Source organism: Lemur catta, chromosome 25, assembly GCF_020740605.2.
Source record: "Lemur catta isolate mLemCat1 chromosome 25, mLemCat1.pri, whole genome shotgun sequence".
NCBI lineage: Eukaryota > Metazoa > Chordata > Mammalia > Primates > Lemuridae > Lemur > Lemur catta.
In genome coordinates, this window is record NC_059152.1 from 13,824,938 (window position 1) to 13,852,737 (window position 27,800).

General features: G+C 36.2%; 1 protein-coding gene across 1 annotated transcript; it reads right to left on the reverse strand.

Annotated features, from left to right (window-relative positions):
• Nucleotides 1-148: 148 nt before the first annotated feature.
• On the reverse strand, nucleotides 149-27,800 carry LOC123627477 (ERO1-like protein beta). The gene is made up of 12 exons (XM_045537038.1): nucleotides 27,792-27,800; nucleotides 27,627-27,710; nucleotides 26,285-26,325; nucleotides 24,611-24,694; nucleotides 19,696-19,768; nucleotides 14,334-14,455; nucleotides 14,164-14,210; nucleotides 11,073-11,084; nucleotides 8,529-8,555; nucleotides 5,875-5,967; nucleotides 5,496-5,742; nucleotides 149-263 (listed from the first exon to the last, which is right to left on the reverse strand). The coding sequence occupies exons 1-12, from the start codon at nucleotides 27,798-27,800 to the stop codon at nucleotides 149-151; spliced, it is 954 nt and encodes a 317-aa protein (XP_045392994.1).

The following is a 27,800-nucleotide window of genomic DNA, read 5'->3' on the forward strand; positions in this document are numbered from 1 at the left end:
TTGCTGCCCACTCTGTGGACAGCGTTTGGTGGAAGATGCCCTCGGGCGGGGCAGGTGCCCTGCTTGTCCTGCATTCTGTCCTCAGAGGACAGTGAGCCACTGCACGGACTCTCACCACGCGAGTCTGGACACAAGGGGGTAACTTGCTCTAGATGCGTTGCTTGGGGAAACTGGCTCGGGATGCCCAGTGGTGCCAGTGGAGCCACCAGCAGTTATCTGCGCCTTGCCTTTGAATGCTGCCAACACAAATGATGGCCTGGTACCTGGGCCAACCAGGCTGCAGGGCCAGCTCAGTGAAACCAGAGCTTTGTGTGGGAGCAGCTGGATGAGGGTGGGCTGAGCAGCAGGGAAGGGTTATGTAAATAGAGCTGGATAACTGGCTTTGTGTGTTGATTAGATAAGGGTCCCGGAGCTGCAGCCCCCTGAATAACAACTGCGTCTCCAAGGCGGTAATGGCCCTATTTGAAAGTCTGAGGCAGGACACTCCTGGCACGGGGTGAAGGGTGGATTTCCCTGAGGTGTCTGGCTGCTGAGATAATGCCTGGTGACAAGGGGACAGAAGTGCAGTCACCAGAGTCTGCGTGTCCCTCCACAAGCATAGGGGCCTGTCTGTCCTGGTCCTGCTAGTTGGAATACAAAGAAAGTCAGACAGACATGAGCTCTGTCTCCAGGAATTTCAAATCCTAATGAAGCTTAAGTCAAGAATCACAGGTTAACAAAATCCCGTGTGAACATTTGTAGGGTCCCCAAACACCGTGAGCAGGCATTCACAGGCTTGGAGGTCACCCCGGGGGAAAGAAATGGCAGGACACTGGACACTCACCCTGGTCTTCACACCAGTTATCTTGTTTCACATCGTCACCTGATACCCCATAATCAGATGCTCTGTCTCTGCCTGGCTCCAGTAGCATTCCTGTAACCGTCTTTTGAATGGTGCATAATTCTCTAAACATACTGGATCCATTCCTCAAAGGCTCTTCCAGTTTCCAAACTTTGATGGCTCTTGAGCAGTTCTGAGTCAGTCCAGCGACTGCTCACTGAAGTCAACTTCAGGGTCTGGTTTTCAGCAAAAGGCAGACAGAGGCCTTGTTCCAGGACCACACATGTCCGTGCTGTGACTTTCCTACTGGGGACATCCTGGGACTCCACCTGGCATTGTTATCCATCAAAGATAACCTCCGGTACCATAGAATCTTCTAGGTTCTGGTGGGTTATGTGGTCCCAGAAGCATGGACCTGCTGCATGGCTTTCTCTTACTCACTGACCCCCTCAAGACAGGCTGCCTTCTGTGTCACCTAATAAATGAGTCAGGGATATATTTCCGAGTGCCATGTCTACTGCCTCTAAAACCTGAAGAGTCCTACCAAGCACTGTGCTCTTTCTTAGTCGTGGGAAGTGCAAGTTGCATTAACTTGTTCTTTCTTTACCTTGGATGGCATTTCCTGGAGAGAGAATCTGGGAAAGATTCTACTAGTTACCTGTTCTTCACAAGCCCCTACTCTACTTGGAGAATCATAATGGTATTTCAGTTCTCCTGGTATCAGTGTGACCTCTGCCTGTGTCTAATAATCCTGGAAGTGTCCGGCCGACTCTTCCTAGAGCTTAGTTACTGTGGCAAATGGCCTCAGACCATGTTGACAAAGGACTGGGGGAATGTGTACTACGTGTTACTCATGGTGGTGTTGCCAAGTCTTTCATCGAGGGGATCCACACTCCCCTCAGTCAGTAGGCTCTAGGTGTGTGAAGGATTTAGATCTGAACATTGAGGTAAGGACCAATTCTCAACCTTTTTTATACAAGTTGAATAGCTCCTTAGTTGACTCTCCAACTGTCTTGCCCCTGAGAACCCCATAATCTAGCAGCCAACACCACACAACCCTGCAAGTCAAGGCGTCTTGATTGCTCTTCTGGTCTCACTGACATTTAGGGCGATTACGTCAATCTTCTTGTGAGATTTGAATGGCACGCGAGCCCCCTGGCCTCCAGGATTCTATGATCCCGGTGATCCTGCTGATGCCAGGGAGCCCAGTTCTGTGACATCATCTCTCACTGTCAGCTCTGCTCTACAACACACAGGCCTCTCTAGGCTCTTGAAAGATGCCCGTGTAGCCACGACAGCGTGTTCCTGATGATCTCAGTGAGCCGTGCATCCTCTAGGCCTCCTGGGGAGCTAGGCCAGCGGCCTTCTCAGAGCCTGCACGGTCACGCCACACTGACAGTCTCTCCTCTCTGAACCGACCACAAAGATGGTGGTGTCTCCGCCTCGTCTGATGTAGGTTTTCTTTATGTCAGACCCTCACGGAGGCATCTCCGCAGACTCTCGGGACTGGCTGCAGGTGTTCCTGTCAGAACCCTGGCCCCCAAGTTACACGCGAGTGCTCTCACGTCAATAAATTCTCTCCTATGCTGACTGATGTTCCGATTTCAAAACCCTCAGAATCTATTTTCACATATTTCCCCGGTTATTGGCAGTATTTATTAATCAGGACATCAATTCCCTTGGAAGGTAAATTATATTCTGAGGCAAGGGCTGGATTTATCATTCAGGCGGTTCTGGGCCCTTATCCAAGGTGTGGCCCTGGAATCCATGGGGCAAGGCGGGAGGGGTGTGAGGAGAGCAGGCATCGTCCCACAAGCCACCTGCTGCAGGTGACGTCTCTGCTGCTCCATTTCCAGGCAGACAGACACTCTTCTCCTTTGGAAAGGAGGATTAGGCTGCTTCTGGTGGCCCACTGGGTTCAAGACAATCTGGGGACTCAAGATTCTCGGGCTCGTCCACTCAGATATTCTTGTTCCCAGTCTTAGGGGACCACATTTTTCCTTCTCACCAGGGTGCAGACTTGGACATAGGAAACTATTAAGACCCTGATTATTCTTCCCTGCGGCCTTCACAACACCGCCATGTTTGCAGTTTGATCCTGGGCTTGATTTCCAGCCCCATCTTCCCCATGGCTGCAGGAGGCAAGAGTCTCCTCAAAAGCTGCCATTGAGTTCTTCTGACTTTCTCAGTGTACCAGTTGGCAGTTGGCTGCCCTGAGTTTATTATTTTATCTTTTTTTAAAGGCTTCAAATGCAGTTAAAAGCAGTCAGCTTCCTCCATAATCTTATGGTTATTATTGTTACCATGCCATTCCGTGCTGCAGGCACCTCAGTCCCAATAGCTTGTCTTCTACTTGCATCTGATTCCAATTTCCAACGACCCACAGACAAAAGCATTCAGCCTTTCACCATTAAGTATGATATTAGTTGCTTTTTTCATAGACACCCTTTACCACGTTGAAAAAATTCCCTTCTATTCCTAGTTTGCTAGAGTTATCATCAGGATGGATGTTGTATTTGTTGTTGAATGCTTTTTCCATGTCTACTGAGATCATCATGTAGTAATATTTTTTAAATTGGACAATATGGTGAGTTACATTGATTTTCAAATGTTAAACAAGCCTTGTATTTCTGGTAATTAATCAATTACTAATTAAGCCAAGTGGTTAACCTTTCTTTAGAATTTTAAAATATATGTTAATGAAAGATAATGAACTGTAGATTTCCTTTCTTGTAATGTTATTTGTTTGATTTTATTTTCAGGGTAATGATGGTATCATAGAATATTGGGAAGTAGCTTTCTTTCTTTAATTTCCTGGAAGAATCTGTATAGATTTGGTATTATTGCTTCCTTAAATGTTTGGTGGAATTCACTAGTAAATCCATCTGGCCTGGAGTTTTCTTTGTGGGAAGACTTTTAATTGCATATTACATTTATTTAATAGATGTAGGACTATTCAGGTTATCTATTTCTTCTTGGATGAGATTTGGTAATTGGCATATTTCAGAGAATTTATCCATTTCATATAGGTTTTCAAACTTATTCGCATAAAGTTATTAATAAAATGTCCTGATTTTAACATCTGTAGCATTTGCAGTAATATTACCACTTTCATACCTGAGGTTGGTAAATGATGTTTTCTTTTGTTGATCTCAAAAAATTGGCTTTTATTTTCATTGATTTTTTTTTCTCTGCAGCTTTTCTGTTTTCTGTTTTGTTAATTTCTTCTGTAATTTTTATCACTTCATTTCTTCTCCTTTGTTTTTTCTTTTTACTTTTCTTTTTGTGGTTTCCTAAGTTGGAAGCTGACGTCATTGATTTGAGACCTTTGTTCTTTTCTTTTTTTTTTTTTTTAGAGAAAGGGTCTCACTCTGTTACCCAGACTGGTATGAAGTAGCATGACCACTGCGGCCGTGAACACTTGGGCTCAAGTGATCCTCCTTCCTCAGCCTCTCTAGTAACTAGGATTGTAGGTGCACTCTGCCATGCCCAGCTAATTTTTAAATTTTTTGTAGAGACCGGATCTTACTATGTTGCCCAAGCTGGTATTGAACTCAAGTGATCCTCTCACCCTCATCCTCCCAAAGTGCTGGGATTACAGATATGAGCCACTGTACCCAGCCTTTTCTTTTCTGATTAGGACATTTAGTGCTATAATTTCCCTCTAAACATGGATTTATTGGCACCCCACAAAGGTTGAAATATTGTTTTTCATTTTTATTCGATTTTAAGTACTTTCTCATTATCTGTTTAATTTCTTCTTTGATATTTAGAATTATGATTTTTAGTTTGCAACTATTTGGAGATTTTTCAGAGACCTTACTGTTATCAATTTGTAATTTAATTCCATTGTGGTAACAGAATATATTATATATAACTTGAATCCTTTTAAACTAACTGAGGATTGTTTTATGACCCAGAATATTGTCTCTCTTGGTAAATATTCTGCATGCATTTGAAAGTATTTTTATTCTTGTTGAGTGAAGTGTCCTATAAATGTCAATAAGGTTGAGTCGGTTGATAGTGTTGTTCAAGTTTGTATATCCTTATGGATTTTGTCCAGTTTTTCTATCTATTTTTGGGAGAGGAACACTGAAATCTTTGGATATAATTGTGGATTTGTTTATTTCCCCTTATAGTTCTATAAGATTTTGCAGGTTTTTTATTTTATTTTATTTTATTTTATTTTTTGAGACAGAGTCTCACTCTGTTCCCCAGGCTAGAGTGCCGAGGCGTCAGCCTAGCTCACAGCAATCTCAAACTCCTGGGCTCAAGTGATCCTTCTGCCTCAGCCTCCCGAGTAGCTGGGACTACAGGCATGCACCACCATGCTTGGCTCATTTTTTCCTATATATTTTAGTTGTCCAGATAATTTCTTTCTATTTTTTTTTTTTTAGTAGAGACAGGGTCTCGCTCTTACTCAGGCTGGTCTCAGACTCCTGACCTCAAGCCATCCTCCTGCCTCGGCTTCCCAGAGTGTTGGATTACAGGCGTGAGCCACTGCACCCGGCCAAGAAATATTTTTAAGTACTTGATTTCTAGTAATCATTTTCCTTCTTAGTTTTAATTCTCCCCTTTCCTAACTTTTAGGAGTCAGTTTTTGTTGTACTTTAAGTGCTACCTCATTTGAATACAGAGTGGAGAACTTCAGATCCTTGATATAGTCAATTCTTACTTTGTATCTTGAAGGATGTTCAGTAAAAAGGTTTTTGTGTCAGCATCTTCTTCTCCATTTCCAGTGTAAAGATCGACAATCAAGTGCTCAAAATATGGGGCCACCTTTGACAAAGCTCGAAGCTCAATCAAGTATAAAAAGTACAGGTTCTTTAGCCTTCTTGGACCTTCTCCCTTGGTTTCCACAGGGTCAAAGCAGCGTTTAAATTCTTTGATGTTAGGTCCCCAACTAGGTTTACCCCAGGTTTCTAGAGAAAGAGAAACAGAATACATTATATTTTTTAGTAAACAGGATATTTTTTTGCTTTAGAGATATGAATTTCCCCCCAATAACTTTTACACTATTAGAAGGCAAAACTTCCACTTAAAAATCTGGTTACCTTCCAAAAGATAATTTTCACATAGATGTAAATTGATACTGGCATGAAGTTCCAATATAAGCTTATAGAAGACTCTTTTCTCCAGAAACAAACCTATTCAGAAAAATGTTGAAAAATAAATCACACCCATTTCAATAACAGAAATATTGAAACAAGGAGATTCAGTAGATAGGCTTATTTTCAAAGTTAAGATTCAAAGATATTAAAAATAAATCAAGGAATAACATGAAAACAATTAGATCAAGATTCTTTTACTAGAAAACAAAATAGGATTCTGGCTTTAGAATGGAGTTAACCGAATATAATGAGAACTTAATGCAGAACAAGACAGAAAAGTTGGGCTACTGGAAGTCCAAACACTATGAATACAGTTGGCAAGTTCCCATGGAACCCAGAAGGCTACAGCACAGGTATTTTTGTGATTTAGGCTAAAAATTTATTAAAGCAGACAATTATAAAGTCAGTGCTTTGACTTAACAATAGCTGTTTCTTCCTTTCCCTTCTCTGTATGTGTTCTTTTGTTGAACCTACTTGACAGTGGAGAAAGAAGGGTCTTACTAACTTCCTGCCCTGGAATTCTCTTAATTTCATTTACCCATATATTCCACTTGCAAGGAGCTGAAATTTGGTAAACAGACATCTAGGAATTTCAACTAATAACAAAAGTATGTGGACTACTTATTAATATTATTTCAGTAGCATCATATGACATGGAGTTCAGGATATATGAAGGGAAATTATTTTACACAGCCTTCTTAACCCACACAGGCTTTTGCTCAAAACTTGTGACAGAGGTCAAGATAATCCCACCATCCTATCCTACCCCTGCCTCCATTTAAAAAATTTTTCTTTTATATACTAACACGGATTGTGAATATACTTAATATCACTACATGGTAAACTTAAAAAATAATTAAGATGGTCAATTTTGTGTTTACCACAATAAAAAAATTTTTTTAGAAAAATATTCTTTATAGAAAATTTTAAAATAAATAAAAATGCAGAAAAGTAAGTTTTAAGAAGTCACTGGATACAGAGCATTTAGCTTTTTCCTCTTTCACCATCCAACAGTTTTTTTGTTTGTTTTTTAACACTCTCCATGGGGGGAAATAGTCTTCAATAGTGGAAATTAAGATACTATCTTATTTATATGCTGAGGGAATTTTTTTAAATGTAAGATTATGTGGCTTACTTTCCATGGGTTCAAGGTCTTTTAGATCAATTTACTCTCTTTTTATGTCCTACTATAGATGGCTTTGAAACAAGTAGCCTCTAATAAGAAAAAATAATTCTTTTGAGATTTCATTCCCTAATTTAGAATTCTTGCTAGAATATTCAAACTGTCATGGATGGGGACCAAAAGATAGAAATTAAATTCTATTTTGTAGCTTCCTCTAAAAGTATATGGCTAATTCTTAATGTTTACAATATTAAGAGATACAAACAATATGAATAAATTTAATAAAACATTAAGTACTAGCTTCTCTAGTAAAACTGTTCATCAAATCTTTTATCAAGTAGCAAAATAGTCAGATTTGAAGTTTACTTTCTTTTCTTTCCAATGTACATCTCTATAAGCAGTACTTATGCCCAATAAAATGGCTGAAGACTAGAGAAGGGACAGTAGGCAAAACAAAGCTCCAACTACCTCTTGTAACCTAAATACTACTTTCCACAATTTGTATCTTTAGAGTAGAGCTTAATAATTAAACAAAGCTAAGCATCTTCTATATAGGCCATTTTTCAATATTACTCTCAACAGTATTTGCACATCAATAATGTTCACTTTAATAATGGCCAATATATGTACATAGTTCATTAAAAACAAAGAAAAATCATGTTCATAAGATAACATGACCAACTAACAAAGATAAAACAGAATTAACAATTTAGTTTAACTCTGTAGAGTTCCTATAAGGTTATGGCTATGAAATATCAATTTTCCTTTATCATTCAACTTGCTTATCTTTCATTAATATATTTTAACTTTTACTTTCACAAACTAATAGTAATTTGGTAAAGTGAATTTTTAAAGCACCATATATTCAGTTATTAACCTAAATTTGTTAAAATCTTAGAACACTTCAGCTTTCTATTAATACCATTTTCTACTTTCAACACTGGAAATACAAGAATGCAAAAGTACCTAAAACATTGGGATCTATGTTTCTTTATCTTTTAATTAGACACAATCAGACCATATTAACTCATGCAAACATGGTTAGAACCTTTTAAATTCAAATTTATCTTCCCTCAGGTTTTTCTATAAAATGTACTTCCTTCCAAAAGGAACATCTCTGCTTCAAAAATAGATTTACATACTGGTTACTAGAAAAGTAGTTTGGATGAGCATTACATACAGAATGGAAAGAAGACCAGGGAACCCACTGTGAACATGTGATGACAGTATCTGGCCTGTGTATTTATATAACACTAGTCTTTGGCTGACCAATATCCTCAAACTTTTTATACAATTTTATCCCAAAATATAACAACCAAAAACAAATGTTATTTTCCTTCAAATACCGTCAAAACTAGTTGTCTAGGTAATAAAATTCTAAAACTTACAAAATACGGTATGTAAACTAAATATGCTCAATAAAATACATTTTTACAAAAAGCCAATGTATTTAAAACACAGACTTTAAGTTTACCTTCTAGCCATGTATAGAATGATTCTCCTAAAAAGGGAGGCACAGAAAATTGGGTTAAAATATTTTATATGGTCATTTATAGAATGTTAGGTCTATAAAATATTAGGACAGATTTAAGTAATATCTCTAGAAATATCTACTGCTTCAGGTGAAATGGAAAAATAGGCATACGATTCTAGAAAATAAAGCCCACAAGTAATTTAAGTAACTTTAAGATAATCTTCTTACAAGTAATATTTTGACTATTAAAATTTTTGAGAAAACATTTCATTCATCAAAGGTTTAAATATCCAAAAGCATGGGGGTAAATAGTTTAACAATCTTAAATTTGCTTTTCACAATAACAACCATAGTATTTTTTAAAAATTTGAGGAAAAAAGTGCATTATAATTAATATAACAATCAAATTATTATTTATTCCATTTTTCCTAAGAAAATAAAGCTAGGTATGTTTCCTTGATTACCTAACAGTATTAACTTTCAAGAGACAATAAAAATGCCCTTAATTTTCAATATAATTCTTCAGAAAAGTTAATGAATAGAATATGGAAGGGTTTGACTAATCAATGTGCTAATGCCATAAGAACCATTCCTGTTGCTGGGGAGATGTTGGTCAAAGGATACAAAATTTCAGATAGATAGGAGGAATAAGTTCAAGAAATCTATTGTACAACATGGTGACTATAGTTAATAACAATTTATTATTTCTTGAAATTGCTGAGAGATTTTAAGTGTTTTCACAAAAATGATAAGTTTGTGAGGTAATGTATATATTAATTAGTTCAATTTAGCCATTCCACAATGTATACATATTTCAAAACATCACGCTGGACACAATAAAGATAAATAATTTTTATTTGTCAGTTTTTAAAAAAGAACTATTCCTGGCCCAATACTCTTCTTCTGAGTGTTGGAAGGAAGGAAGGAAGGAAGGAAGGAAGGAAGGAAGGAAGGAAGGAAGGAAGGAAGAGATGGCAGTCAATAAGGACCAAAATTGTTTAATGTACCTCCTAAGTTACCTATCCTTTTCTTATTATTTTTAAATTGAGAGTGATAGAAATTATAGAAAACCCAGCACAGAGATGACCTCAGTAAGGAGTCTGTGGGATAAATTAGATGATGGGGAATTACTTTGCCACCTTTGCAAAAAAACACAAACATCTTTCTACAGATTCATTCATTCAACATACACCTACTAAGGATCATTCATCATTATCTCACTTGTGTATTCAAAAAACCTCAAGTGCCAATAGGAAAAGTCTAATTCCCAAGTCCTCTATAATTTGATCTCTACCCATCTTTCTAACTTAAATTACCATGATACAGTGTCTCCTACTGGTAAGAGTCTCCATACCAGCAGTCCCCTACCTTTTTGGCACCAGGGACCTGTTTTATGGAAGACAATTTTTCCATGTCAGTCGGGGGTGGGGGGAGGCAGAGCTCAGGCTGTGATGCAGGATGGGGAATGGAGCGGCTGTAAATACAGATGAAGCTTCACTTGCTAGCTGCTACTCATATCTCCTGCTGTGTGGCACCCCCCCCCACCCCTTTCCTAAGTTTCAAGGAAGACAATTTTTCCATGGGGTGAGGGTAGGGGTGGTGGAGCTCTGCAGCCCAGTCAGCCATCAGCACCCAGGGGGGTGGGGAAGGGGGACTGCAGTCCTTACTATCTCCCCAAACATGCCTGACTCTTCCTTTCTCAACTCCTAGGTTCATGCTATTTCCACCAACTAGCATGTACTATCTAATTCTACTGGCCTAAATATGTACCATTATTCAAAATTCATCTCAAATGCCACCTCCTCCAGTAAGCTCTCCCAAATCACTCCAGTGAGATATGATCTGTTTTACCTTCAAGGAGCTATATCACCTACTGTCCATACTATTAAGGTGTATTTTTTTTACTTCATTACCAATGTTTATCTACAGATCTTCTCCATCCTACTATATGACATATTGTCAGCTCCTAGAGGGAAGGCATCACGTTTTATACATCCTACCTTGCACAATACGATAGATCACAGTGCCCTTGAACAAAGATAGTAAACATCCAGCTGAAATAAATTATTCTGGCTGTTCTGAGTGTACCTAATAACTGATACTCATTCAGTAACCTGAAGTAACCAATTGTTGGTAGATTGTTCTTCATCAGATTAAGTATTATATTGATAACTGAGGTTATAAATTTCAAAGTCAATAAGAAAATAAAGAGGGAACAAGACAAATTATCTGATAAAACTATCTTAACTTCTCTCCATTTCCCCAGAACATACTCAAGCAGATTATTATAACCAGAAAATGGGGAATTTGGAATGTGAACTTGGTTTCCAAACTACACATTTAGGTAAAGTGGTTTTTACACTTTTTTAAACTTTATATTGTAAAAAATAATCTGTATTTGTCACCATTCATTGGTAGTTATCTCCTGTTATTTTCTGGATAAACACTGTCTTTTGAATTACATAGAGGAAATATCAAATTTTGATCATTGTAAACATTTCCTCTACACTTAAAGCAAGCACAAACGTAAGAGTTTCAACTCACCACTATCTTCACCTAAAAGAGAAAGTAATAAAAAAGATTTTAGAAAATGTTTTACATAGCTCAGATTCCAATTTATATATTTTAATATGGGATTAAAACTGTTAAACTATCAATTATATCATGAACCTTGGTCACTGTGTAGTCATCCTGGAAATGAGACCTCTTCAAATAAGAGTATAAGATTTGCACATATGTTTGATGCAATAAATAATATCAGAAAGCAACTAAAAATAATCATAAAAACCACTAGTTTCAATAATTAGCAAATATACAAAGTCACTCCTTTAATCTTCATGTACACAACCCTCTCTGAACATTTCTGTTTCCATGCTGGAATACTTTTCTCTTTTCAATTACTGGTCTTCAGCACAGATAGTAAGAGTACTTCCCTAAACTGTAATCAATGAACCCTCACTGCGGTGCTGCTCCAGGGCTGCCGAGACGTAGCGAACAGGCTAGAAGGTTGGGCTTTAGGGCTCCATAGAAGCTCTACCTGTGCCAGCTTTATATGTGGGATTCTGATGTAAGATTTCATTTTCGGAAAAAAGGTTCTGTTGCTCAAAAACTGTTGGAAAAATAGTTGTAGAAACCTAACTGTTATAATTTAGGAATTGCATAGAAGAAACACAGTTAAGAAGACATGGGGCCAGGCACAGTGGCTCATGCCTGTAATCCCAGCACTTTGGGAGGCAGAGGTGGGAGGATCACTTGAGCCCAGGAGTTCAAGGCTGCCCTGAGCTATGATCAAACCATTGCACTCCAGCCTGGGCTACAGAGCAAGACCCTGTCTCTAAAAACACACACACACACACACACACACACACAACAAGACTGAAGAAGAGCTGTTAATGAACAATTTCAATGGAGACAGGATGTAAATAGCACCAGCAAGAGCTATTTAATTACTTTATGGAGTACTCCTGTAACAGCTACGGCCCATTCTCTTTCCCCTTACCTAGTCTTTTGTCTTTCTTTTATATTTTGTTTTCTTCTTTTCTCCTCTTCCCTCCATCTTTTTCTACATAGTGATTTCCTTCCTCTCCTCATCTTTCCAGCAGTTTCATGTCTCTAATTTATCATAACATGGAAGTGAAGTATTTCTACAACTCCAGGGTTTTATTAAGTGAACAAAAATATCTTCTGCTTTAAAAGTAACTGACCATAGAAAAGTTCTGGAAGAATACCCTCCAAAGTCTGTACTATGGAACAGAAATTGGGGGTAGGGGAGAGAGCTTTCCCTTTTGACTTTACATAACTTATGTATTGCTTCCATTTTCATAAAATTTTGTGTAATTAAAACATTTAAGTTGAAAACAGAAAAGTTATGAGGTAAAAGTAGTAAAAGAGACAAAGGATAAGAAGCCACACGTCTTTTTCATGATCCAATTCCCTTCTCCAGGCAGTTTCAAAATGAGTTTGGGGAAGAAGAGTATTTGCCACAATGTAATAGAGTGAGCACATAACCAGTCCATGCGTTCAATCCTTCCAAGTCTATTGGGTTCTCAGAAGGCCTAAAGATACAAATTTAGACCAGGAAATTCAATTTCCTCCTGGTCTAAAAAAACACTGGAATGGTAGGTCAATTACAGAGTTATTCCCAGGGTTCAGTTCCTCACTGAGACTAGATTGAGGATGTGCCCGACTGACTACAGCAATGCTGTCCCATTGGAATATGATGCCAGCCACATAGGCAATTCAAAATTTTTCTAATAGCCACATTATTAAAAGTAAAATGTACACACATCCTACAACACAACAGTAATGTTACATGATGCAAGGGTTAATCTTACCAAAACCATAAAGTTCTGTTTAGTGGCAATAACATTTCACACTGCTTTGGTTTTTAAATTTAAATGAACTAAAATGAAATAAAATTTAAAAATCAGTTTCACATTAGCCACATTTCATGTGCTCGGCAGCCCCATGTGGTGACTGCCTACTTTACTGGACAGAGCCCTGCACAGTACTGCTGAAGGCAGCCTAAGTCTCTGAGACTTCTCCACATTCTTTCTACTCAAAATGTGGCACATGGGTCAACATCCTAGGTAGCACCCAGAGCTTGTCGGAATCTTGGGCCTCCCCCAAGACCTAGAGAATCAGAACCTGCATGTTATTAAGTCTTCTAGGTGATTTGTATACACACTGAAGTTTGAGAAGCACTGGTATAAGCCATTGGTTCTCCAACTTGGCTGCACACTGAAACCATCTAAAGAGTTCAAAATATACCAGTGCCTGGGTTCTTATCCCGAGGATTCTGACTTAATTATATGGGCAGGGCCTGAGCATCCAGATTCTTAAGAGGTCCCCAGGAAATCTCTGATATATATGGATTACTCACATGTTCTAGGTTATTTTACATAAAGCTTCTAGTTCAGGCAATCAGGGGCCCTGGGGTAGCAACTGCCCAATTAGGCACCGCAGCAGGAGGGTGGGGCTCCCACAACCTGGGGCTTTGTGTCTCCCGCCAGCCTGCCAAGCTAGGTCATCTCTACTGCTCTTTCTCTTTTGCTCCGGGAGGCCCAGGTGACTGCCACAGCCTCTGTGGCCCTGTGACTTGCAGGTACTTAAAGATCCACAGGGAGGATGCCAGGACACCACAGAAGTTGGGAAGTGTTAACAAATGGCCACCATGAAGAGACCCATGGAGACCCCTGTTGTGACGGGAGGTCAACACGCTGCCGTCTGCACAAGCCCCTGACAGCTTAGTTGTCTCCCCAACCTCACTGGGAGAAACTCGGGACAGAATTAAAGATGTTGGATATTTTACCAAGGCTTTGACTGAAATGGCATATTTTCAAATATTCCTGGACTGCATTGAGGAATCAGGTTGACTTTGTAAGCCCAATAAAAAGCCCTTTAGGGAAAAAAAAAAGCCTCCAGTTTGGCATATAGCAGGTACTTGATAAATGACAGCAGTAATATAAAACATGTATAGAAATCTTGAGATTTGACTAGGAATCTTATTCTTCTGTTGATCAAATTAAGAAAAAACATAAAATAGTTGAAATTTTTTTCAGTGTAAAGTTTAGTTGCGAAGATATCTTACAAACAATATCTAAAAAGCATGAAAATGTATGTGTAAAGCACCTACCTCGGCTGGGCGCCAGAGGATTTAAAGGACGATAAACAGATCGGGGCCTGGAAAAGAAAGCACAACACCCAAACGGAAAATGGTTTGACTTTTCTATATAATTATTTTTCCAACAAAAATATTTCCTTCCTCCACCCTCCCTTTACTCCTCCTGCCCACCCCCTCGTTACTTGAAACAGTTTTCGTCATAGATGCTGTTCCACACTCTCCACGCAGGGGTCCCTTTGTACCCAGTGTAGCGCTCCGGGTTCAGCAACAGGTCTACGTACTGAGCAGCTGGAGATCTCTCATCCGAACAAGAAACAATTCATACAAACCATCCATATTTCACCATTTATCTGAAACTCGGTGTTACAAAGCAAATAGGTCTAGGTTAAAGAAATACTATGTTTTTTCAAGTAATCTCCAACTTAAATGTAGAGTGGTTAGCATACTTGTAAATGTACTTGACCTAGGATTTATAGTAACTTGGAAAAATTACTTCAGAGAGAAAAAAACACAACTATTCCCTTTCCATTTGGAAACTCAGCGCTCTTTTAAGTAATGCAACATCCCTCACCTTATTAAAGACATTAATCATTTCTTAATTTTTAACCACCCAGGATTGAAAAGACCAAACAGAATCATAACCTGCTTTAATATTTTATGCAATTTCCTCTCTAAGCATATATCTACCTAACCACATGCTTGCGAACACTTTGTTAACATATATTGTATTAAAAATAGAGATTTCCTTGCTACTCTTTACTTGGACTCATGAAGTAAATGGCTCAATAACTTGGTGATTCAAATCTGATTATTCATAAAGCTACACAATGCTCTAGTTTAAAAAAATACATATTACTTATTTTCACCAATGTTAACATATTGAAGTGTTTTTTTCACTCTCAAACTAATATAGTTGGCACAACTTTCAAAAACTTGTTGAAATATTTAAAATTAAATAGCTGTTTTGCACATTGAAATTCAAATGAGTATTTACTAGATCTCTACTATTTGGACATTTCAATAGAGATCTTTGAGGAATACAAAAGATAAAGAAAAATGGTCTTAATTATTGCTCTGCACATTCTAGGTATGAATGGGAAAGGCATGCTTTCATAACAAAAGAAAAATTATAATGACTGTGATTCACAAATGTATGATCATAATACATATAAGCTCAAGTGCTCTGTATGTTGGCACAGATGTATTCCTTAATTAATTTGGTTACTACCTTTTGTTGTCATGAGATTAAATCAATAGTACATAGGCACCTGGTTTAAAACAAGGGTCCAAATATGATTATTAAATGTCCCTCTTCCTTTCATTACTTGATGGTAGTACGCCTGTCTGTGAACAATATTTACTGGACATTCAATGATCATAGATTGGGATTATCCATAGTAATAAAGGGAAAATGACATCTTGATTCATGCTTTCCAAGAATTACCTGGTACTTTCATGATGTAGGAAGAGTACAAAGATAATTAACAACTTGCTATTATTACATGGGTTGTATATAACTTACAGAAAATGGAAACATGATTTTGCAGACTTTAAGAATATCAGCTCTATTTCTAGCCCTAAAATTATAAAGATATTTCACTATACAAAATAAGGCAAAGAAAACAATTTACAGATGGGTAAACAAAAACTGTCCAAGAACACATATTGATTCAGGACTAAAATGATCATTTTTAAAACTTTGATTTTAAAATAAAAATTCAAAGTATGAAGTTATTAAAAGTATGGCTTTTAGTAAAAATACAATAAAAAGTTAAAATTCATTGTTTAATTTGTTTTTTTAATTTCTTTGAGCTGTTTTTGCATAAATTCATTTGCAAAATTGATTCAATTATATAAACTAAACCAACATTAAGTATGTATTTCTGATGCATATATATGTATGTACACATTTATAAATAATTTGTGTGTGTACATGTGTAGGGTCATCTATGAATAGGCAGACTGGACTCTAAAACCAACTAAATAACCAATAAAGAAAAAAGTAATTCAGATATTAAAACATAATGATTTAAAATATATATTAAGGAAACTAATAATTATGATAGTAAAATCAATTATATCAGGGTTTTTTTTGTTTTAAGAGGCAGGGGTCTTGCTATGTTGCCCAAGCTGGATTCCAACTCCTAGGTTCAAGCAATCCGTCTACCTCAGCCTCCCAAGGAGCTGGAACTACAGAGGTGCACCACCACACCTGGCTCAGTGATGCTGGTTTTTATGACTATTTTCTTAGGCAAAACTCATATTTTCAGTGTTTTTAACGTTTATATCTTTAATTCAATCAAGAGTTATTTTTTAAAAATCTTTTAATACTTTTTCAAATCACAAAAAGGGTGGGTTTTGTTAACCTATACAAACCTACATAGTTTATAAACTATAGCTCATGGACCAAATCTGGCCCACTGCCTGTATTTCTAAATAAAGTTTTCTTGGAACACAGCCATGTTCGTTTGCTTATTACTGCATTCACACTATAATGGCAGAGTTGAGTAGCTGCAACAGCAACTGTATAGTCCACGAAGCCTAAATTATTTACTATTTGTCCATTTACTGAAAAAGCTTGTCAAGCGCTGATCTACACTGATTTCCAGGCATCCAGAGCGAGCAACGTGTGTGGGAGAAAGCACATACAGGTTGAGTTCCCCGCAAACACACTAGTGCTGGTGCCCATCCTTACCCCGTCACCTGTGACACTGATTTTAATTTGTTCCTATCTTATAACTTCTTTCCATTTGTACAGCTGCATCATTCATCCAAATAATTCTCTCTGGACGCCTCCTATTTCCTCCCACGAAAAGTTTTCTCTTCTTCCTTCCTCTGCGAAGCTGCCCCAAAGCTGTCTTTCCATTTGACCATGCTAACTGTTACCTAAGGATTCAAACAATTCCCACTGAATCTAAATTCCTCAATTCCTTGAATCTAAATTCCTAGACTCCAATGAATCTAAATTCTGGGAATTCATCAAGTTGAATTAAAGTTATATTCCTCCTCAAGTATACCACTTTTCCCAACCAAATTTTCTTTTCACAGTCCAAATATTAGGGTTATGAGGTCACACCACATTTTCCAGGATGCTACACATTCCTCCCTGCCTCCTAACCCTATACATCCCTTAAAACATAATGGTAACATGGGCCAACTTAGTATGCAGGCTTTTTGCTTATGGTCACACATAAAAAATATTATATTAATATTATGGACTCAGGATTTAACATATAGCCCTCCATCACTAACCCTATCCCAAATTGCCACTCATACTGTTAAAACATGATTTACACAGTTGAGGAGAATCTACAGTTTATAAAGCTCTCAAGTAATTTTGATACACAGCCAAATTTAGAAATTGCTGTTTTAAATATTTTAAATTATTAATGAACATGTTTTAAGGGAAAAAAATAAAAGTAAAAATCTATCATACTATTTAGGCTATTTATGAACCAACTACTTCATTCAGCAAATATTAATTAAATATCTACCATTGTCCAGGCACTGTTTAGGCACTAGGGATACAGTAAGGATACAAAGAGATACGACCTTGCCCTCAAGTAGCTCACAATCTACCTGGAGAAGACAGATAACAAACCGATAAGCTAATATACCACACACTGCTGTCAGGCAGCTGTTAGTGCTGAAGGAGGAGCGCAGGGGGTGGGGTGGGGTGGGGTGGAAACCTGCCGTGCAAAGGGACAGAGAGTGATGGTGGTTACTATTTTATATAGGAAGATGAGAGCAGGCTTCCCTGATGAGGTGACATTTGAGCAGAAATATGCACCAAAGGAAGAAGCAAGCCATGCATAAAGACAGTAACAAAAAACAGAGTAGGGTGAGGAAGGCAGCTTACCTTAAAGGATATCAAACAGCTAAATTATTCTATAGGGATCATCTTTCATTCAAATAAAGACAATACCAACAACAAAACAGTAGGGAGCAGTGGTATACAGATACATTCCCTAATGCACTGGGGTGGATATTCTTTAGATTTTTTTAAATCTACTGAATTTAGATAACAGGAATAACTAAACAATGACTCTATAGCTACCCTGACAGTGATAAAAAAAATATTACAGGTATAAATCAATGGAACTAAGAAGAGTAGTGGTAATCCAATTAGTAATTACCATGGTTTTATATGTGTAAGAATTACCTTAAAGAGAAAAATTACTGATTATTTTAAATATAATTCTAAAAACTTAAAGGATGATTTTATGTAAACTTTTATATGACATCACTCCCATTTTTACAATTTAAGAAACTAATGTTTTAAAAAATAGTTAACCCTATTTAGAGTTATATAGCACATAATTTTATTTATAACAATCTCTGCAATTGAGGATGTTTTTTATTAAATACCTATTTACTATAACAGTAAAATATTACAGAAATGATTTATTAATCTCAAAAACTTAAATAAGCACTGTGATTTTTTTTACTTTAATAAAAGAAGAGGTATGAGAAATTTGAAGGAAGTGATTATGAGTGTTAAGTACTCAAATATAACTGTAATGAAAAACAAAGAGCAAATGAAGGAGTGAGCAGAGGTACAATGGCTTGCTTTGATAAAACCTTTGGCAATTCTAAATATCACAAGGTGGCTATATCATTAATTGCCCAGTAGTATATTCTTGCTCAGATTATTTAAAAATTCCCTTGCTAAAACCATATAAACCATGATAACCTTCCTCTTCTGACATTCTTCTCAATTTACCATATTATAGTAGAAGCTCACTGTAACTTATTCCATTATAGTCTGGATTAATAGCACAATTCTACCTGCGAATCATTTTTTAAACCTTTAGAAAGCAGTATGATTACTCCAGATACATGAAGAGTTCAGAAGAACTGCTGTCTGTTTCCAACTAGGCATGCTTGGAATCCCAAATTGTTTTTTCCACCACCAAAAATATAATACCAAGGTAAAAGGTAAAGAGAGGCCAAATGAATGATTTCAGCCTACTCAGCACAATCTCTGGGAATATTATCCTATAAGATAAAAATTCTGAATCACTGCAATTATCTTCTGCTAAGAGAAGTTGTAGTTACTCTGGTAGAAAGTGTCCAGTCTTTGTACCATTCCAGGGGCCTCTTGGAAAGAAGGCTGTGGGGAAGTAGAATTAAGAGTCCTCTCCAGTATCGGCAGGCATCTTCACATGAACTTGTTAAGACCTACAGCAAATTCCAGTGTAAACATTTTTATAATATGTTCACAGACCTGTAACTAAGTAGCTTCAATAGAAGGTCTTGTGTAATCTTGGGCAAGTTAGTCTTTTAGAGACTCAGTTTTCTCACATATGAAATAATACACACCTATTAAGGTAGCTGGCAAAGATTAGAAACAATGTATTTAAGGCACCTAACACAGGGCCTGGGTCACAGGCTCTCTATAAATGCCACTGTGAAGAATAAAACCTGCACAGCAAAAACCCAGTATTAAAGCTATTAACTCAGATTATATTTTCATGGATTTAAATGTCTTATAAAAGGGTTGAAGTTAAAATAATTTAATTATTATAGTTTGATTTTATTACCATCAAGTTCACAAAAGTGATCCTGTGAATCATCATATCTTGCCCAGTCAATGAAAGCTTCTTTGCTTTGATTACTATGGGAAGGAGGAATAAAAAAGAAAAATGATTAAATTTGGAGCTGAAACTTTTAACATTGTATTCTAGTGTAATTAAAATAGATAATCTGAGGTCACTTCTTTATTAGATGATATCACAAATTCCGTTATTAGTGATTACATGAAGGAATGATAAAAACAAGTTATATGAAAAGCATATATTAACTTCCATGAATGATTTACATTCCTTAACTACACTAAAATTATTATTAGCCCTAGTCCAATAATAATTATTTTCACTAGAAATTTACAAATACATATAACATGTAACACAAAAATCAAGTTGGCCTTTTCAATTGACTTAGAAGTTGTAATAATGTTTATATTTCTTTTTGAAATAGGAATTAAATTTACTTCTAGGCCGGGTGCAGTGGCTCACGCCTGTAATCCGAGCCCTCTGGGAGGCTGAGGCGGGTAGATCGCTCGAGGTCAGGAGTTCGAGACCAGCCTGAGCAAGACCCCGTCTCTACTAAAACTAGGAATAAAAATTATCTGGACAACTAAAACTATATATAGAAAAAATTAGCCGGGCATGGTGACACATGCCTGTAGTCCCAGCTACTCGGGAGGCTGAGGCAGTAGGATCACTTAAGCCTAGGAGTTTGAGGTTGCTGTGAGCTAGGCTGATGCCATGGCACTCACTCTAGCCCGGGCAACAAAGTGAGACTCTGTCTAAGAAAAAAAAAAAAATTACTTCTAGAATTCTTTAAATTGCTCCTACACTTACAGGATCCAAAATACCGAGAACTGCATTTCCATTATCTCCCATCCAATGTGGTATTCACTGGTTACACCAATGCCACTTACATCCTACACCTCACATTTAACAAAATCTTTCATCAAGATTTCTAACTTGAAGAACTGGTAAGAAACAACAACATTCATTCAAATAAACTTTGATCTACATGCACTTTAACCTACATTCAGGCCTCTGTCTTGATATATGATGGCAGCATCTATCGGGGAAGCATCATTTTCCTACTTTTCTTTATTACACAAAAGGAAAAAAACAAGATACAAAAAACTGCTTGTGTGCCAAGTACAAATCAGGTAATTCCTAAATCCAGTACTGTCACAGTTAAGAATGTATTTGGTATTTGAAATACTGCTATACAACATAAGCACTAGAAAGAAGTGTATAAGGCTGGGTGCTGCTCTACATCAACTTCATCAATGCATTTTCCCAATTCAATTTTCTTTGGAATTTTTTCACGATGGGAATATATAACTAACTTAAACAGTAAAAGTTAATGGAAAAATTTCTATCAGTTGACTCAGTTGAAATATAAGAGGCCATATCAACTGTCAAACTTAGTACTTAAGGAAATCGGACATTTCATACTTAATGACCTAATATTTACATTAAGAATTTCTTGGGCTTAACCCAGTGCTTCCTGTCAAGATGGTGCTGTGAGGTTAAAGGAGTCGTCTTCAAACTGGGACACAAGCAATGAGAGGAGACTGGATGGAGAGACTACCAAGGGGCATGATAAACCTTCTGGGAGGGATAGAGATGATAACTGTCTTAACCGTGATGTTTTGTAGATGTGCACATATATTGAAATATCAAATTGTGCACTTTAAATATGTGCAGTGAATTTTATGTCATTATTACCTCAATATAAAGCTGTTTAAAAATTACTGTACCAGTTGTTGGAGAAGTCTGGAACAAGGAACTAGACTATACTGCTAGTTGCCATATAACTTGGTAGAAATTTTGGAAAACCATTCGGCAGTGTCTGTAATAATTTTACTCCTAGATATATATCCTCCATAGACATGCATACATGTATTCAATGAAATATTTTTGAAATGGCACCAAAGTATAAAACATCCAGCTATCAACAGTAGGATGGAAACATGGCACATTGTTACTATAGAATACCATATACCAAAAAGTATATTAAGTGTTAATTACGGAAGGTGACAGTGACTAGGAATTTTCACATGGTAATCTTTTGGGTAGCAAGTATATTGCTCTGGATGGTGGCTACAGAGTTGAGTTTACTTGGTAACATTAAATTAATCTTTACACTTAAGATTTTTATATTTTACTGTATGTATTAATATATTAAAATTTAAAAGTTTGAAAAATTAAAAATTTCTGTTCAACAAAAAAACTATGAGCAAAATTAAAAGACAAGCCCTAACAACCCAAATAGCCAACAAAAGATTATATAAAGGATGGTTAAAATCAATAATATTAATAATTTAAAAATCCCAAACCCCCAGTGGAGAAACAATGACAGGGGATACGAACAGGCAGTTTACCTCAAAACCTTGTTAATGACTTAAGCCTAGTCCCTAGATCATTTCTCTGTTTACACTCTCTCTTTGGTGATCTCATTCAGGTTACCGGCTACTAATTACCATATACTGACTGTCTCCAGGACCTATCCCCTAATTCAGACTTGGATATCCAACTGCCTACTTAATATCTCCAACTGGATGTCTCACAGGCAGCTTAAACTTAGCAAGGCAGAGCTGAACTATAATTTCCCATCATACTTGCTCCTCCTGCAGATGTCCACAGTTCAGTAAAATGGCAACTCCATTTTTATAGTTTCAAATCTTATAGTTATCCATAAAGCTCATCTTTTTCATACTCCATATCCAATCCTTCGGCAAATCCCATAGCTCAATCTTCAAAGCATATGAAGAACCTGACCAGTTCCTGACCAGTTCTCATCACGTCTACTGCTATCACCCTGGTCTGATCACTGTGTCTTAATTGTGTTACAATAATCACATAACCGGTCTTCCACAATAGAACATCAGGCTCCCTTATCACAGGCCCCTGCTTAAAATCCCCCAATGACTTTGCATTCCACTCAGCTGAAAAGCAGTTTTCATTATAATTGCCTGCAGGGCTCTACAAGATCTCCACCCACCACTCACCCCCCTGTCCCCATCCCCAGCATCTTTGGACATTGTCTTTTACTGCTTTGCCCTTGATCACTGTACTCCAGTTACACTGGCTTTCTTGTGTGGTTCCTCAGATAGTCTAGGCATGACCCTGCCACAGGGCCTTTTCACTAACACTTGTATATACCTGGAATACTCAGCGCCCAGGCAGCCATATTAGGACTCACACCTTCACCTTCTTCAGTAATGGGCTCAAATGTCCTATTATCACTTAGGTCTTCCCTGACCACCCAGGTTAAAACAGTGCTACCCTCCTCACTCTGAGCCCTCTTCTTTCTTTTTCCCTGCTTTATTTTTTTCTCTAGCACTCATCATCATTTTACTTTTACTCATATATCTCACTTGTTTATTGTGTTATCTCCTCCCATGAGGATTGAGCTATATGAGGGCAGAAATTTTGTTTATCATGTACACTACTGTATTCCTAGTACCCTAGAACAGTGCTTGGCACATTGTAGGTATTCATTTGTTGAATGCATAAGAAATTCAAATGTCCAATAAACAGATAAAAATGCTCACTAATAATCAAGAAGTATAAATTAAACAAAAATGAGATACTATTTCACACTCACCAAACATTATCAGCTTTTGGCAAGGATGTGGAGAACAAAACAAACTCTCGGCACTGGAGTCAGTACACACATCAAGCACTTTGGAGTGCTATTAGCAATATCAAGAATAGTTGAAAAAGGACAATCCTAAAATTCAGCAATTTTACTTCTAGTGCACAACAAGCAACATATTCAGGAATGCTCAAGGTAGCATGCTTGAAAAGTAAAATATTGGAAATAGCCTAAATGTCCATTGATAGAATCGATAAATAAAATATTATATATTTATAAAATGAAAACTATTCATCAGTTAAAAGAATGAGACAATCTCCATGTATTTCAACATGGATAGATCTAAAAAGCAATTATGTACAATGAAAAAACATAGCAGAATGTTAAATACAGTATTATATCATTTATATAAAGGAAAAATAAAACCAAATACACAAAATAAAACTGTATGTTATTTATACATATGAATATATAGATGATAAAACCAAAAACATAGACTGGTTACACACCAATTCATGATAGTAGTTACTTCTAAGGACAAAGAAAAGAAAACAAGATTAGGGAATAGAACATAAGGGATTTTAAATTTATCTGTGATGTTTGTTGTTTCTTGGCAGAAATGGTAGAAAATGCTAGCACTTACTCATTTGAAATAGAGGATATGTGGGTGTTTATTATATTATCTCTTTTACTTTTCTTTACTATAATTTTCTTCAATAAATAAGACTGCTAACTTTATTATGACCCATTAACAATTACAGTACATAAAAATACAAATCTAAACAGAAATTAAAAAGAATTTCTGCAATATTCCATTCCTAGCTATAGATTCTGTCCAGTTATTATATACTGCATAGTCTGAGGCCATTTATAAATTAGTCATGTTGGCCTTCATAAGCAAGTTTCTGCTCAAAGCACATAAGGAAAAGTTAACAGAATAAAAGATATATGAAACTTAACAGTTATGCTAATAACAACTTTTATCATTCACAATGTAACATATATATTGAATTACTACTTATAAAAGACTTAGAGGTTCAAGCCCCATTTCCCATAATAATCAGGAAGAATGGACCTATAGTCCTGCTAGGGTCCATTCTTCTCAATTTCTACTTTTTAATAGATTTGCTACTAATGACATATTCTAGAAATTTAAGGACAAATCAGCCAAGAAGAGGCAAGCTATGTGGAATTTTTCTTCCTTTTATAAATTTATTAGTTGAAACTTCAATGGTTACCAAAAATGTTTTAGCAAAATCACAAGAAAAATAGAAGATCATTGATTTAAATAAACTAGAGAATATTTTCTTAATACTACTAAAATAAAACTTGCCTTAATGTGCTGTTAATGGCTCCCAGTTTATTAGCTTGCTCACAGTCTTCTAATTCTTTTGTATTGTTTGCCACTTTCAAGTACCGCAAGGAAGTTTGTAAGTTTAGTAATAATTATTACCTTTCTTTTTATTTCAGCTTCCCCCAGCAGAACAATCAATTTGTCAATGATGATACACTAAATATAGGTACATTCTATTATAAAAATCCATCCCTATCATATGTAAGAAATACAAATGAAAATGAGGTACAAATTTCCACCAACTAAATAAGCTAACACATTAAAGTTTAACAAGTAGCATTGATGTGTAAGTGATGATATAAACTGAAAAAAACCTCTTGGGAAAGAAATTTGACAAAATATACCTAGAGCTCTAAAAATACAAAAACCCTTGATCTAGCAGTCCTACCAGGGAGACCATATCCCATGGCAACAATTTAAAAGCAAGGTACAACCACCTTGTTTGGTATTATTTGTAATGTTGAGATAGGCACACCCTAGGGTCCAGCAATTCTACTTTTAATTATAGACCTAGAGAAACTCTTACATGTGTATCTGTGTGCACATTGAGACAAAGGACAAAACTGCTAGTGCCTCACTGTCTAAAATAGAAAAAAAACTGGAAATAACTGAAATGCCCATCGATAGAGGAGCGGCTAATCTGTGCATACTAAGTAGCTATTAAGATGAATGAACAAAATCCACATATAGCAACAGAGAAAAAAAATCTCAAAAACTTAAGAATGAGTAAAAACACAAACTAAAAAATTTTTTAACCTGAACAAATACAAAATATTATTTAAAAATTTAAAAGATTTTACACAAAATAATCTATGTATTACTTGTGGATACACATGCAGTATATTACCTGTAGGTACACATGCAATAAGAGTATAAAACCACAGAAGGATACTTCAGAAAAATGGTTGACTCTGGGGAGGGAGGAAGTAGAATGGGACTGGGAAGGAGTTCAGGGGGTTTCAACTGCCTTTATACTGTTTTATTTATTTATTACAGATCTGAAACAAAAGTAAATATGAGAAAGTAAACACAAACAAAAGACTACACATGCGAGCAAGCAAGAAGAAAATGGAGCGAGGATGGATGCACAAGAAGGAGGCAGAGAGAGGGTATGAAGACGTTTATTATGTATGTATAATATTAAATACAATAGTGAAAAACTAAAAGTAAACAGTTATCTAAAATACATGAATGGCAAAATAAGTTATGGCATGCTCATAAGAGGAAAAGGGCAATCATTAAAAAAGGAGAATTTTAATACCATTTGAAAGTACTCAGCTCAAAAATATGTTGATAATTATTTTCTCTATACAATATAATCCTTCCTCTGCCAGGTTGACTAATTGAAACAGAAGACTAAAAATACCTACATGATAAAATACATATTGAGTAGGTGATCTGACACTGTAGTTACATTTTAATAGTTCTTCTAGAGATTCCAAAAACAGAACTGAAGTAATTTCAAAAGAAGCTTAGGAATATATGATCTCTCTGTTTGATGCAAGCATCAGGGATTTGGAATTCTGAGGCAAAATGTCTCCATTCCCAACTAACCAACTGTATTACGGTTCTCCATCACAACCACTGTCAATCAGTAAATGGTAAGTTTCACTACGTGAAGCAGAAATAGTCAAGAAAGAAAAGGGACTCACCTTATTAGAATGCCCAGCTTTCATTCCAACTGGAATTTTACTGTTAAAGGAACAAAAAAAATAATTAAAAAAATGATCTTTATTTTTGAGATTTCTTCAAAAATTGGTAATGCACTGCTCTAATTCACTGAGTATTTTATTCTAGGAGGAACATATACACATACATTCAAATTCCGTTTTCACACTACCTCATGAGGTAAAAGTAAAGAGTTATCCCAATATATAGACTTGTAAATCAAAGTATAGAAAACTGAATGACAAAGACAAAGTCAGAGAGCCAAAATCAGCTCTAATAACTCTCCATGTAATATTTCTTTATAGTTTATAATAATTTTTACATTAGAAAAACTGACAATCACTTTTTCCATTAACTTTCTTACCACAGAAAAGAAAGCTTTTAAAAGTTCAAAATTATTTGAAAAATATTATACATAATTTTAATTTGTGCTCTCAGATGACATTTAAAATTTAGAAAATTTTAGATTACTAGAAGACAAGAGTCAAATTTTTGGCCCATATGATTAACTTAGGGTTTACCAAAGAAAGAACTGTGCATAGGTCTGATGTTCTTTCCCATAAAACCAATAATTAGTGCTAGGGTTTAATAAACAAATCTGCATTATTACAACTGATTTATCAAATATAACTTTAAAAATATATATTTTTACTCTTAAAGGAAAATGAAGATAATAATTTTTTAAAATTTTCCCTTTAGGAGGGACACTGGTCCAGATGTTGTTTTCCTATTTTTAAGGACAGAAAACTAGACAAACAGATTAGGTAAGAAAGAAGTGAAATGAAAACATAGCTTACAACAAATTACTATTGAGAAGAGTATAATTAATTATGCTAGATGTCAAAAATCAAAGTCTAAAATGTAGCATTATCTTGTTAATATGCACATTCTTTTTTAAAATCTATATGTAACAAATCTAATTCCAAGCCTGACATTTTCCCACTTTACTCACTCTAATTCCCACTCTGAATTTGAAGTTTAGGTCCAGTAGCTTTTTTTTTTCTTCCTTCTGAAACAAGATGCAGATTCACTAAGCATTAAATAGAAGTCCAGTGTAGATCCAGGCCTCTGATTTTTCTTTCTTTTTAGAATCAGACTATCTTTCCACATCCAATCACCAATATTACTGGATACAAGTGTCTTCAAACCCATGCTGATGGCAAGTATAGAGTCCTCGAGAATCTGGTTATAAAGGGGAGGGCTGAGAGCATATGAATTTGTTGACAAGTCCAAATCCATTGACATTAACCTAAAATAAAAGAGGTTATGCTTATCTGAAAGTACAAGAGAAAGCCAGCTTTTCCCTTTTATTTTTAATTATTTATACCTCTGGACAGGGCTCCACATGACACTCTTTTATTGAACAGTGACCATCTTCTGCCCAGAAAGGGCATGATCGCTTCAGAATAACCTTGAGGGAAAGAATAAATTAATGTTAGCAAACATGTATTATAGTTATAGAATGCTTTCAAAGTGTCACTGTACAGAGCACCAGCGACAT